General features: G+C 40.1%; 1 protein-coding gene across 10 annotated transcripts in view; it reads right to left on the reverse strand.

Moving 5' to 3' along the window:
* LOC137860856 (cell surface glycoprotein CD200 receptor 2-like) overlaps positions 1–14,315 on the reverse strand; it is a 54,249-nt gene that overhangs the window by 20,755 nt on the left and 19,179 nt on the right. For 2 of the 10 annotated variants that reach the window (XR_011099230.1, XM_068691604.1), the window contains exons 1-8: positions 9,648–9,879; positions 9,451–9,547; positions 7,781–7,888; positions 6,365–6,509; positions 4,579–4,884; positions 2,661–2,909; positions 1,613–1,714; positions 645–691 (exon numbers count right to left, since the gene is read on the reverse strand). Coding sequence is in view for 9 of the 10 variants with exons in the window: in XM_068691604.1 (XP_068547705.1) it covers positions 645–691; positions 1,613–1,714; positions 2,661–2,909; positions 4,579–4,884; positions 6,365–6,431 (771 nt within the window). In the remaining variant the exon portion in view is untranslated. The other 8 variants (XM_068691674.1, XM_068691666.1, XM_068691616.1 and 5 more) reach the window with 8 other exon arrangements.

Genomic DNA, 14,315 nt, shown 5'->3' on the forward strand with positions numbered 1-14,315 from the left:
TAAATATGTATCAGGACACCCTGGAATTAGAGAGGAAATAAAAGTTGCAGTGGCAATTTTAACAGTGTTGTTTCCTAGCTCCTGAGTGTCTGAATTGCAACTTAAAATATAGAAGTTTCATAGCTGTTTGTGTTGCTAAAATAGCTAATACTGCATAAGGAACTGCACCCTTTTCCCTCCATGTAAATGCCTGCCTGTTTTCATCACATCTTTAATCATGCAGATTTCTGTCATCAAGGGCAATACACATTCTTAAGGAAAAGATCAGAGTTAAGATTACTCTGTGAAGCTGAGCTGTGAACACATTAACATTGGGAAGATCTAAAATTCAGTTTAAACCTTGGTATTGCAAATTTAATTTATAGTATTCTTAGGCAGGAAACGCACTACTCCATTCTCCATGTAGTGCTTATGCAATTACTCAGATATTCTGAGTAATGAAGTTAGGGCCATCCAAATAATAAATACCCTTCCAGACACACAGTTCCTCATTCCCCTTCTCCAAGCACAAACAGAGATAAACAGAAGTTTTTTCAGAGCAGACACGTTACAATGAAATTAAATGTTTTAGTGAATAAAACAACAAACAAAAACAAATAAAGAAACACAAAAGCGCACACACACAAAAATAAAAACCCACTTACTTCAACCAGTACTGGTGGCTCATGTGCCAATTTACGTAAGCAGTAAGCTGGAAGTAGGAAATCAAAATGGTTTGATGGGACACGGTGAAAAGTTGTTATGTGCTGCCCTCAATGCCTGAAGGACTATCTTTGAAATAGTTGCTCTCATTGGTTAAGTTCTCACCTTTTATTCCCTGCTCCTGAATTCATTATTGTTTTATTTTCTCCTTCACTGAAAGTTTTGGTCTCCCTGGGAGACATGATTGAACTGACTCAGGTGTACTTTTCTGAGGGGACATGATAGGCTAAGGACCTCTCTTCCTTCCATTTTAAGCCTTCACTCAGGCTTCTACTCCATCCATACCCCATCACAGCCATTTTACTTAACTCCAAGAGTGGGAGGGCATTGAGTCAAGTGAGCTGACTCAATGACCAGTATGAGCTGACTCAATGCCCATGAAATCTACACGGCCTGAAAAAGTATGGTTGTACCAGAGGGAAGCATGTACATTTGACCTATTCTTACATTTGCTTAAGGGAAAACTTATGACTGCAGATGGAAACAGGATTTAGAGTGAGGGAAGGATTGTTTGCAACTAGTTGTTAGACTAGTGTCTAGACAAGTTTGTGAACACTTCTTTTTATATACTGAATTTTTATGTTGGTAAATGCAGAATGATCATTCTAAATTCTAAAAACTCAAGACCCATCCTACTCTCAGCAATTATCCCTTTCTTCCTGGATAACTCTGCTGTGAATATAATACATTACTAGCATAACAACAATGGCTCTTCTGAAAATCCAAGCTTGTTTTAAAGTTCTGTCTCCTCTTTTGTTAGGACTTTTCTAAAGGGTCAATGCATCCCATGTGGACATTTTCCTCAGTCCTTTCCTCCCAACCCACTCTCAGCAATAATGCACATGTCCTAGTACCTGCAAGTAGTCAGACACAGAATTGTAAAACATTTCAGACTCATCAAATGACTTACCTCTGCACGTGAAAATTAAGCATAAAAGCACACCAAAACCACTGATAGCAGCGACACTTGCAGGCAGTGCCACCAGGGGATAGTGAAGCCTGGAGGAAGAGTCTGAGAAATGAGAAAAGAAAGCTAGTTACAGAGCTAGATGTCAGTATCCACTGACTATATGATGTTGGCACATACCTTAACCAGAAAGGAGACCTAATGCTCTACCCCCGCAGCACCAATGAGCAGTGAGAGATAGATGAGCTGTCTAGACACCAACCAGGAATAGGAAATACTTCACACATCCAGTTGTGTGTAGACAAACATACTTCCATTTTCAACCCATGTGTCTGCATGGCCCCCCTTTGTTGAAACAGTATTAGTACAGCATCAATAGAACCAGACAGCCCTGCAGAATACTGTAATTAATGGCTGGTCTATCTTGATTTCTGTCCTTCATGCCTCTGCTGAGATATTTTGGTGATATGAACACTTATTTTATTAATTAACATTTAATTAACATTAATTATTTATTAAGAACAATTAATTTGTTCTTACAAATTTTACAGTCAGAAACTTATATCAGATCTAACACAGACAGCTGAGAAGCTAAATTTTACCCTTTACTACCTTTGGGCCTGGGAAAGATTGATTAAGAGTCACACACAGACAGTCTCCAAGGAAGTTTTCCAGTGGGGAGCTGGACAAAATTCAGCTCTGGGGGTTAAAAGTTTCACATAAAAAATTAGTGAACTGCATCACAGTTCCTGTGGAGAGCAACTTTTCTATCATTACTGATTAAAAAGGGTCACTGAAACAGAAAGAGGAACTGTTGTAAAATAAATAGAGATGCAAGTAAACTCACACTGAAAGCTTCCCCATATCATGCCGTCAACTGGTTTCAGTTGATTAAATTATTAATTTCTCTATCAATATGTATGAGAACTTTGGCTTTTCACCCCACTAACCAATCTGCCAAACCCTGGGATTCAGCTAGAACAGCTTCATAGAAAAACACAGAGAATCACAAGAGAATGATGACAAGCAATTACAGAATGATGTTTTTTACCTGACAGATCTAGGGAGAGATTCTGGTTCATAGCTGGGTGGGTAACCAGGCAGGTGACAGTGGTGTTCATGCTGTTGACCCAGCCAATGTAGCTGACTCTGGTCACTGTTCCATTGCCATGTTTGAATTCTTCCTCAGAGCTGTTATTACTTGCAGGAATCCAGGAGATTTTGGCAGCTGGCTTTCCAGCAGCAGCTTGGCAGACAGCCACTCTGCTCTTGTCAGAGGTCAGAGTCACTGTAGGAGGGACTACAGAAGAAAAAAGACCACAGTTGTTAATTCTAGTTCAGGGTAAAGTTTCCAACTGAGAAACAGAATAGGTGGTATTTTTTAGTTTACATGGCCAATCCAAGACATTTTAAAATAATTTGGAATATTAGCACCAGTCATCTTCAGGGGAAAAAAAATACATCAAAGTCCAAGGTAAATAAATATCTCTAAAATATGCTAGCTGCATTAAAAAGTATTGTTCCCTCATATTTTCCAGAAGATGACTATAGATGTTACAGGAGAAGATGGGATGATGGACAGAGCTGGATTAAATGTAGATTTATAAGTATAGCCATGTACATACTGGGGAAAAAAAAAAAAAAAAAGCTTACTGAAGCTATACCTAAAACATTACATGCAAGCTAAAAGATTACATAGAACTACATAGAACTATAGAACAGCTTGGAAGGGACCTTAAAGACCACCCAGCTCCAATCCTCTGCCATGGGCAGGGTCACCTCCCACTAGATCAGGTTGCCCAAAGCCCAATCCAACCTGACCTTGAGCACCTTCCAGAGCTTCTCTGGGCAGCCTGTGCCAGTGCCTCACCACCCTCAGAGTAAAGAATTTCTGCCTTATATCTACTTGAAGGTAGAATCTAGAATTAGATATATAGGCTAGAATATAGGTAGAATCAAGAATTTGACAGTCTGGAAAGAAAGGAGGAATTGGACAAGAACTATTCTGCCTAAAGCCCAACAATTCATATTCTACATTTGACAAAACAAGCAAAGGCTTGGACAATGTCTAAGGCATTATTAAAAAGGCAAGACCCTGCAAGGAAGAAGAAAAAACTTCAAGAGACAAAAACTATCAGTAGCAATTATTGATTTACGAATAAATTTTCCATAAACGTTCTGAGCATAACTAAAAATTGACTAATATAATCAGAATACAAACTTCTCTCACAGTAAAATGTTTCTTGAAATTTAAGGAAACCTAGAGAATATTTACCAATCTGAGAAAGATTATCTGATATATTGGTTATGTTTCCTTACACACTTTTGTTCCCGCCTAGGTTGAAAATAGCCTAGTTTCATTTTTATTTTAGTGATGCAGCCTTACAGACAATTTTCAGTGTTTCTGTAAGAGTGAAATATTTCCAGATAATGTCTTGAAACTCTCTCTTCTTTCCTACTTGGCTCTTACCCACACAAAATACACATCATGTGCATTGTGAATTTTGGTTCAGCACCCTTCTGCTCAGCTTAAAGCGGGAATATTTATTTAATATCTTCTACTTACATTAACTTAAGCAAGAATGTGTACTCCTGGTTATGGGAACATTCATACAACATTCAAATCCTGTGTTATGCCCAAAGAGCTACCTTAGAAATTACCCAGAGCATTGCATTTGGTACATCTTTGCCTGTTCATGAGTCAGAAGGGAAAAAAAAAAAATATATATATATATATATATATATATATATATATATATATATATATATATATCCTTAAAACAGCCCAGTCCTATTCTGTAACTCTGCATGCCTCCTTCCCCTCTCCAAACAGCCAGTCCAACTGAATTAAGTTTCTACGTTGTTTTCAATCTCAGCATACACCCAAAATGAATTTGGTCTTTTAATACCAAATAAAGCCATTTTTATCTCCATCCAACAACTACAAAAAAACACTAGGTGTGTCTTACCTATCACAGACAGGGAAGAGGAAAAATGAAAATTCCCCATATCAGTGGCAATTTCACAGGTGTAATTTCCCTCATCACTCAGGTTCACAGGGTAAATACGAAGAGCAGGGTCCCTGTCAGGTGAATATTTCCACATCATCCTCTCGCTGCAGTTTAACTTTGTCTCATTGCGATCATTTCTATAGGCCAAAGAGCAGGAAGTGTTGGATTTTATCTCCCATGTCACCATTACCAAATACATTTTGGAGGTGGAAGCACAAGTCAACACAGCCTCATCGCCAGCCTCCACATTCACAATGTTATAAGCTACATAAGAAAACAAAAACAAAAACAATGAGACAGAGAGAGAGAAAAAAATGGAAAAAAAAAATCAAAAGTTAAAAATGATGTTACAGCCTTCATCAAAGCATAGGCACGGCTCTTGGCTTCACCACACTTTAAAATTTCTATTTTCTTACTGTACTGGCAGTCTTGGGTACATATTGCTCTGTGCAGGCACATATAAGTCATACTCAGTTTCCTGGTCCTCCTTCCCACTGTCACTGACTTTGAAGTCTGGAAATGCAGTGGAAAAGGTGTCTTTCCTCTGTGGATACTGTGCAGTTACATGATATTGTGCTGGGTCTGTCTGGGGTGGAGTTACCTTTTCCCTGCAGCAGCCCACACAGTGCTGTGCTCTGCACTCGTAGCTGGAACAGCACTAATATCACTCCAGTGTTGTGTCTATTGCTGCGTAGTGCTGGCACAGCATCAGGACTCCCTCCAAGCCCCCAAGAGCCAGCAGGCTGGGGGTGGGCAAGTGATGGGGAGGGGACATTGCCAGGTCAGCTGACCTAACCCAACCAAAGGGATATTCCATAACACCTGATGTCACACTCAGCGATAAAAAATTGGGGTCCTGTGGGGGTGGGAGCTGTCCTCCCGAAAACCGCTATGCATTTTGAGGCCCTGCTTCCCAGGACGTGGCCAAACATCACTTGCTGATGGGAAGTAGAGAAAAACTTTTTTTTCCCCCTTTCTCTCTGTGCCTCTGTGTGGCCTTGTTGTGTTTTTTGTTTTTGTTTTTGTTTTTTTTTTGTTCCCCCGCCCCCCCCTTTTCCCTTTAATTAAATCAATCTCATCTCAAACCTTCTCCCCCTTCCTCTTTGAGGAGGGGGCAGTGAGAGATCGGTTGTGGTGGAGCTCGGCCGCCCACCAAGTAAAACCACCACAGATATATGCTGATGAGCTACAAGTCCTTCATCTTTTTTTGGTCAGCAGTTTCCTATTGCTTTAATACGGGCTTTGAAAACCCATTGGGGTGGCCAAGATTCACCCTTAAGGGAAAGAAAAGTTTAGTTGTTTTTTGTTTTTTTGTTTGTTTGTTTTGTCTTAGAAAAGTACACTGTTATTGAGTTAGTTGCCTTAGTTAAAATCCAAGTAAAACCTGGGAGATGACTACACCTGTAACAATGGTAAAACACTTGGTGCAGTAGTTCTTGGCTCATATGTAACATGGAGCATATATAAACACTTTTTCTGCCAGAAACCATAGATCTCCTGATGATCACAGCTGAACAGAAGATGCATCTTCAGATGATTTGTGTTTTGGATCCCTATTAGGTATATTATCCTGTGCCACTCTGGGAAGCACAGGATTATTTTTCCAGCTGAGATGACATCACTCCTCATGCTCACATTAAAAAATAAGCAAATTCCTCTGGGGTACTGTGAAGTGTCAGCATATGTGCAAGTTGGTAATACAGAGTACCACACAGTGGCTGTTGCTTGGACCTTTCTCACTTACCTGACCCTTCAACCAGGCTGAAAATCAAGAAAAGGAGTGCAGCCAGAACTGACCACGTCTGAGACATCTTTAGCAAAATGAATCAACACTGCAGAAACTGAAGGCAAAGGAAATGATATGTAGTCACAAATTGTCACGCAAATACCTTCAAAGAGAACAAAAAGTAAAACCTTTGTTTCCTTTGAAAACAGATGTTCTAAAAAAGACCCCATGTCAAGTATTATTCTTATGCTGGAGGGAGAAAGTAAAAAGGGCTTCAAAAACAAACAGACAAACAAGACTACTATTTACTAGCAAATTAAATAAAGAGGGGGACAAAAAAAATAAAATAATAAAATAAAAATAAAAAACAGGATCTCTGACACCCTTTTCCAGTCATCTCTAGATGCTCACTATTGCTCACTATTCATGGCAAGTCCAACTAGCTAGCACAAGGATAACTACAAATCTCTTACTGCTGCTTTGTAGACTTGCCTGCAGAAGATGAAAAAAAAAAAACAAACAAACTTTTGCCACAGAAAACATGCATGTATTACAACTCCTTTTGAAAAATCAAGGTAACAGCATGCATAGGAAAGTTCAGGATCTAGACTCAACTATTTGAAGGAAATAACCTAAAGAAATGTTTCATAACCCTTGCCCTGCTTTTAATTTCTCAAAGGGTCACTCCGTTTCTTCAGTAAAACTAAAAAGGCAACTGTCTTCTACTGTCTTCTTGCAAGAAAACAAAAATATGAATTTGTTTCCTGCTTTAGAATTTAGAAGAATTTAGTAACTTACATCCCTAGCTATGTATGCTTTTTAACAAATTGTATCTTACAAATTGCTAGCTCCTTTTTGGCAAAAGAGCACCTGTTCATTGGTAAGATTGAGATGCTGCTTTCATCCAAATCCATAGTTAGCCAGTTCACAGAAAAAAAAGAAAAAAGAAAAAAAAAATAGAAGCGCATGCTATCCAGAAGCTATCCAATCAAAATATATATCATTCACAATGGAGAATTTTGATGAAAACCCATTCAGCTGTTGCTTGAACATGAATTTGGCAAGGAACATTACTGATACTTTCCGACAGTTGGGTAACATACATAAATGAATCAATTTTTTTATGGCAAACTTGTATAGCACTGTACTGAAAAATATACATATGTATTCCCACAGTCAAACTCCCACCTTCTTCTGCTCAGGTCCCAAGACCTGCATCTGACTGTGGACGAGCACCCAGCTGCAGCTCCCACCGGCTATGTTACAGCAAAGGGCTTCACAACCAATGCACTGCTGTGCCCTCCACCGCTGTGCAATAAAGCAGAGGTCCCACCATGTGTCTGTTTTCACGACACTACAGTAGCACACCTTGCATGGTGTTTTCTGATGTTACTGTCCAATCTGCCAACGAAGTTCTCATTTTCTAGCACTCACCTCTGGATTCCCTCAAATGTTCTTTTTGGTCATCCTTTTGTTATTCTCTCCCTTCTGCTGTCATTTGTCTCTCTTCAATGCTCCGCTTTCTGACTTAGTCACCCACACCTAGAGATGATTGGAAAATGATGTTGCCATCCTATGGCAGCTATGGCAAGTACTAATATGTTGTTTACATTCCCAAGTCAAAAGCCAATACATGCCAAACTAGCAAGTATCTTTCTGTCATACTTGATCCCAAAATGTCGTGTGTTGCTACAGGACACATGCAGCCTATTATAATCATGCACTCTTCACACCCATATGCAAATGCATTTTGTGGTACTTGCTGAGAGGAGGAGGAGGAAAGGCAGACAGGGTTCTGTGCAAAAAGAAACCTCAGCTGGTATCGATTTCTGTAAAATAACAGGATGCAATGATGCTACATCCTTAATGTAAAATATAACAAGTGAGGACACTTGGTGCACAGAAAAACAAAACAAAACAAAACAACAACAACAAAAGGAACAAGCCAAAACAAAAAGAACAATGCCAGACTTGTGGCATGGAAAAACAAATGTAGCAACATTTGTGATCTGAGTGCAAGAGGCAACAGTACTTATACACAATGCAATATGTATACACAACAGCTTGATAGGTTTTCTGCACAGTTCTAACAAAACAGCTATGTATCTAGATGGAAAGTTTTCACTGCAACCCAAAAATAATGCTCATACAAACGCATTGGTCAATATTCTACTACTAACATGCAACTGACAATGAAACTCTTATGCCACCAAAATCCCAAATTTCATTGTCTATTCAATTAATATCCTTGCCATAAGTTACATTTTTTGTTTTGTGTAATTCACTACTGTTGTAAGAGTTGTTTGGTTGGTTGTTGCTGGTTTTTGCAATTTGAATAAATGATGCATGCAAAAGCTGCTGTCGATGAAAAAGCTTAATTTTTTTCTTAACAGAAAAATAAACAACATTATTTTTGGCCAAAAATATGCACAGAAAATTGACCCAAATTGCAAATAGTTTTCCAGTCTTTTTTAAAAAGAAAATAAATAATAATAATAAAAAAGCCCTCCACAACGCTTATCAGTAAATTCAATATTCACCAATTTTGATGGACCTATAAATATTCATACACAGCATATTGTGATATTGGAATTTGTCCCAGGAAACTATCTTTTTTTAAATGCATACAAATCATATATATATATATGGGGTGTATTTGCACAAAACTACAGATATTAATGATTAAGAAGGGGGCCTTACAGAAAGAACAGACAATATTACTCTGTTTAAATATTCATGTATGAAAAACAGAATTTAGATTGCAATTTTTAAGGTTCACAATCCTTGAATACTTACGCCTCTAAGCAAGAAGTAAATCTCAGAGTAAAACCCGAAAAAGAAGAAACCAAGCACAGCTGAATCAAATTCATTTAGAAGTAGCAAATGAATATATGCAGATTGTCTTGTGTTATTTCCTTTGATGGAATTAAAATGCCTCAATAACTACATTAAAATAAATTAAAATTTTAACTCAGCCTCGATTGCAGTGGCTGGCATGAGCCCATGCAATGCGTGCGTCACTCTTTCACTATCCTCTGTGCTCCAGCTGGGGAATGGCACTGCTCATCCTTGGTTTCCTGAACGCTGAGGCTGGGGGAAGTTACCCAGTTATCAGCCTGGAGAAGAGTCCTTCAGCTACAGCAACATGGGAGGTGAACAGCAGCCGTGACAGTGTGCTCTGGTCTTCTGATACTCTTAGTCCTGGGGAAGAGAAGGGAGATGTTAGCACACACATTTGGTCCAACTAGGATGCTACTCCCAGTGTCCAGTTCCTGCACACCAAGGAACTGCACTGATGTACCTGGAGCTCCCCTCCCACTCTGCCCTCACGAGGGGCTCAGAAGCAAAGACATGAGAAGGATCTCAGCTCAGGACTTGTCTACACCAGACAGTCCCTCTTTTCAGCTGTACAGTTCACTAATTTCTTTTCGTTGACGTTCCTGAGACTTCAACATGCAGCTGATTTGTCTCACAGACAGACATAGCTTCTTGCCCCACTGAAACAGCTCAGTGAAAATAAACCATCTGATTGTACATCCCCCCTGAGGAGGATGTGACACAGTTAAAACTAGGAAAATAAACTGCTTTCAGACACAAAAAACAAACCACAGCCTTAAGTTACCTAATATTACACATCAAAAGCAAGCTACAAGCCCTGAGCTATGTGAAACAACTTAAAGTGAATAAATAAAAGCCAAGTCCAACATAATGAAAATGTTCAGTTTAACACAAACTGAAGACAAAAAAAAAAAAAAGAAGTACAGATCATAAAGAACCAGTTATCCGTGCATCAGTCATCATCACTAACATTTTTAAATGTCACGTAGCCACTGCCATCATTAACAGCAACATATAACTCTGCTTTGCAGTGGAAACACATTGTGCAGTACAGCAAAGACTCTCAAAAGCCCATTCTGTACAACAGCTGCTGTCTCTGGGCAGAGGAGGACAGGAAAGGACAGGAAGAAGAGGAACCAGTGCACACTGCTCTGCCAGCTCTCCCACCTCTTACACAAGTATAAGCTATCAGTAAAGAATATCCAAAGCAAGGATACATATTTAAAGTCCAAACCCACACTTCTGATGCATCCAGAGCCTTCATGCAGCCTTCAGCCATTATGATGCATGCAAATTTACACCTCGCCAGCAAGTCCCCTCTTCTCAGAGCCATGCTCCTCTATAAGCAGGCAGGTGTGATTTCTGCAGGTGTGCGCTCCTACTTCTTATGTGGGGCTGGCTGTCATCTTGTGAGACCAGGAGACCTTATACTGAGCACTTGCCAGCCACACCACAATGACTCAGAAGGCTGCAGTCAGCGAACAGAGCCTGGAGTGAGAGGTGGTGGGACATCCATAGGCCACCTTCTACCTCTACCTGCCCTTTTGGGCCTGAGCAACTCTCTAAGTCGGGATACCTGCTGGTAAAATAAATGCAATAAATATCAGAGCAGTTCAAATAGCAGCCTCAGGTGCTCTCCCATTCCTCCTCAAAGTTTTAACGCCATCCACAAGACATCATTTTTAACAGTTGCCTGAGGAAACAACACAGTGCTAATGTCTGCGTCTCTGCATTTCCTGTGCATCTTAGCTCTGGGCTATTTTTGAGCAGCCTATTCACTGCTTATGACAAATTTTGCAGCAGGTCTGAGAGTGGTCTGCAGTCCCCACTCAGGGGACAGATTCTGCTTAACTGGTGTCCTCAGTTGCTCCCAAGCAATGATCCACCCTTTAATCCCTCAGATGGAAATAAAGTTACACGCATGAAGTTTACAGGCAAACTTTGAATGTCCTGGAAGGAAGACAAATTATGCCTGAAGAAGCAGCAAGTAGATATTCCCAGAGCTGTTTATTCTTAGAAACTGAGATGCATTTTGGGGATGGGGAAGGTTGCATGCCTGCTCTGTCCTGAGTTATCCTCCTTAACCATTTTCTGCTGGACACTGCAAGTGGGACTTTGGTTTGACTTTACAGCCTTCTGGTATTTTTATTCTCCAAAAGATAGTCTGGCCCTGGAAATGCATCCATGAAGGCCTCTACTAGCATGGCAGAAGATTGTTAACACCATTAGAGACTGTAGAAGCTGCAATTTCTTCTCAGGCTCCGTGTTCAGCTCATACTTTCTGGCATAAGTGCAAGCCACAGATGGTTCATAGCTGCAAAATTCAACCCATCCAGTTCATAAGCCAGTTTCATTCAGTTCCAAATAGGAAAAAAAAAAAAAAAAGCCTTTCTCTATGAACTGGGAAACAGAGGGTAAGAGGGTAGATGGATTCCTGAAAGGCTGAGAACTAGCCTAATAGAAGGAGCTGTCAAAACAGTTATGAAGTATTTGTACTGAACTGCAAAATTAGAATTTTCTGATTTTTTTTTTTTTTTTACCTGGAGGTAAATATGTTTGAAAAATCCTTCACAGTGGGGTACACATTTGTGGTGTCTATATGCTGTTTGTCAAGATATTAATGTTTGGAATAATACTAATATTAATATTACAATAAAGTGTGTGGGTTTTTTCCCTAGCAGGGAGGAAAACAAGCACAACAGCAGATGTGTATATTGGCTCTTTGTTTGTATTCTTTTTTATCTTTAGTAGCTGTAATTCAACAAAGCAGGTAGGAATCCTGTCTCCTTTCCAAAATATTTACCTTCTTAACACCAGCTCACCCAGAAAATAGCTAAGTCCCATGAAGTTACTATACGAGCTAAATTGTACACGGCATATCCATAGCTGCCTTGCAGCCAACCTATTCAGAAAGCACTGTAACCCAATGTTGGTAATAGAGAGTAGGACCTCAGGATATATAGGAGTAAGAATAGCCTCTGGTAGGTCCCTTCTGTTCCTTTCAGGAAGGGAGAGTTGTTTGCTCTGGAAAACAAACAAACAAGCACAAAGCAAACAAACAAAAGCCAAAAAAAAAAAAAAAAAAAAAAAAAAAAAAAAAAAAAAAAAACACTTTTCCAAGTACATAACAGCTTGATTTTCCCAGGTACAAACCATCTGTGGTTCTCACCAGTGTCAGCAAACATGGGGAGGAGGAAGGGAACACTGCTGATAATGAAGCCTTTAAAACCTGACACTTCCAAGGTAAAATGTCCAGAAGCAAATCTATTGCTTTTTACAGAAACCAAGAAAAAGGATTTTTATTACTTTTTTTTTTTTTTTAACTGCAGCTAACCTCTGCCTAATTGTACAGCCAGTAGACCAGCATGGCCATGCTCAGCAGCTTCTGCTGCTGGCCCTACAAAATCTACTTACCAGCTGTGGATCATTAACCTGTTCATCGCGGACTTCTCTCTTGATCCCAATACTCCAGCAACAAAATATATTTACAGCAGAGATGCCCATGACTTTAGCTACTTTGTTTAATGTTTCTTATGGACTTACTTCACCTTGTTACTTGTTTCCCATGAACAATCTGAGAACCAACAACCCACAAGTACAACGACTATCTTCAGAACTGTGGATAATCTAAGAAACAGGCTCCAAAATATTCAACAATGAACAGAGACCATTTACTGCTAGACACTTAGCTTCCAAAACTCTTCACTTAAGAGTTGTCCAGGGAGTCTGAGATATGTACCAAAAGTTTCCCTCCCATGTTACAGCCTGATGTATTGGCCTTCCACTCCACAGCCAAATGTGACCCTATGCATCACACATCCTGAAATGCTTGTAAAGATGCCTCAAACCTCAAATAATACCCAGTTTAGAAAGAACGGAAATAGTGGCAGATCTGATATGTAGCAGAAATGAAACCCAGGTGGTCCTTCCGCACCCATTAGTCAGTCTTAGGTGTAGTCCAACTGACTGTAGTTTAGGCAGTGCCAAGCAGGGGTAGAGCCACAGAGGACTACTCTCTACCTCAGCTAGTCATTGCTCCTTCACCCCAGGGAAGCCAATATTGTCCCAAAGCTTCAGCTTCCTCCTTCCATGGATAGCTGTAAATATCCTGTAAGTAGTCCCTGGAACCACCCCAAAACCCAGTTAGGAATCAGCTACTCCAGCCACGAGGAGCTGCGTACTTGGCCCTCCTTAGACTTGTCATATATAAATCTATTTTTTCATGCTTTAATTTTCAGGAAATGAGAACTTGCTGCCCCTTCTGCTTATATTGAGCATCTGAAACAGCTCTGACATACATGAAATCATGTAGCAAAGGAGAAGGTTCAGTAGGCTTCTTTCAGTGGATTCCGTTTCTGTGGTTCTTAAATGGAGTGGAACAAACAAGCGGTAAAATAAAGCATACTAGCATCAAGGTGACATTTATCACTGACTATAATCTCCTGGTGCCATTGAATAAACCATAGTGGGTGTTTCTGCTTTTACCTATTTCTTCCCTTCTCCACTGTCGTAAACTCCCCTTCTTACAGAGTAGCTAATACTTATAGCTCTGCGCCTCTTCATGGTTCAGAAGAATCCTCCCCAGTGTTTTCCAGTCAGACTTCACAGACCAGCTCTTTTCCATGCATCTGGTTAGCAGCACTTCTGGCAGAGCTATGCTCAGTGCGAGGGAGTGCAGTGCATCCTACAGGGTGTCCTCATTCAGGTTTGTGCTGCCTGAACTGCCTCCTCCTTTCACAACACAGTGGTCTGCAGGGTGGAAAAAGTGACAAGAAGTCAGGTCATTTCTCACAAACGTTGATGCTATCGCTGACTGTGGTAAAAGTTCTTTATTTTCTCATTTCCCCATGGTGGCTTATCACACAGCCCAGAGGAGAAGCTCCTCTCAGTGGAGCAATGCATGCTCCATGCTGTGAGAACATGCACATCAGGTCTTTAGGATCCTTGTTCAACATCCTAAGGTGCTGTGTGGAAAGATGAGACAAGGCACTATGAAATGAGGGGAGGGGAGAGGGAAGTAAGAAGTACAAGAAGAAAAAAAAAAAAAAAAGTATAGTGGCCAGGAAGCATCAGAAGCGGCCTCAGGAAGTGTCACGCTGGTCTACCACAAGGCTTTGGCTGTGTACATTTA

Source organism: Anas acuta, chromosome 1, assembly GCF_963932015.1.
Source record: "Anas acuta chromosome 1, bAnaAcu1.1, whole genome shotgun sequence".
NCBI lineage: Eukaryota > Metazoa > Chordata > Aves > Anseriformes > Anatidae > Anas > Anas acuta.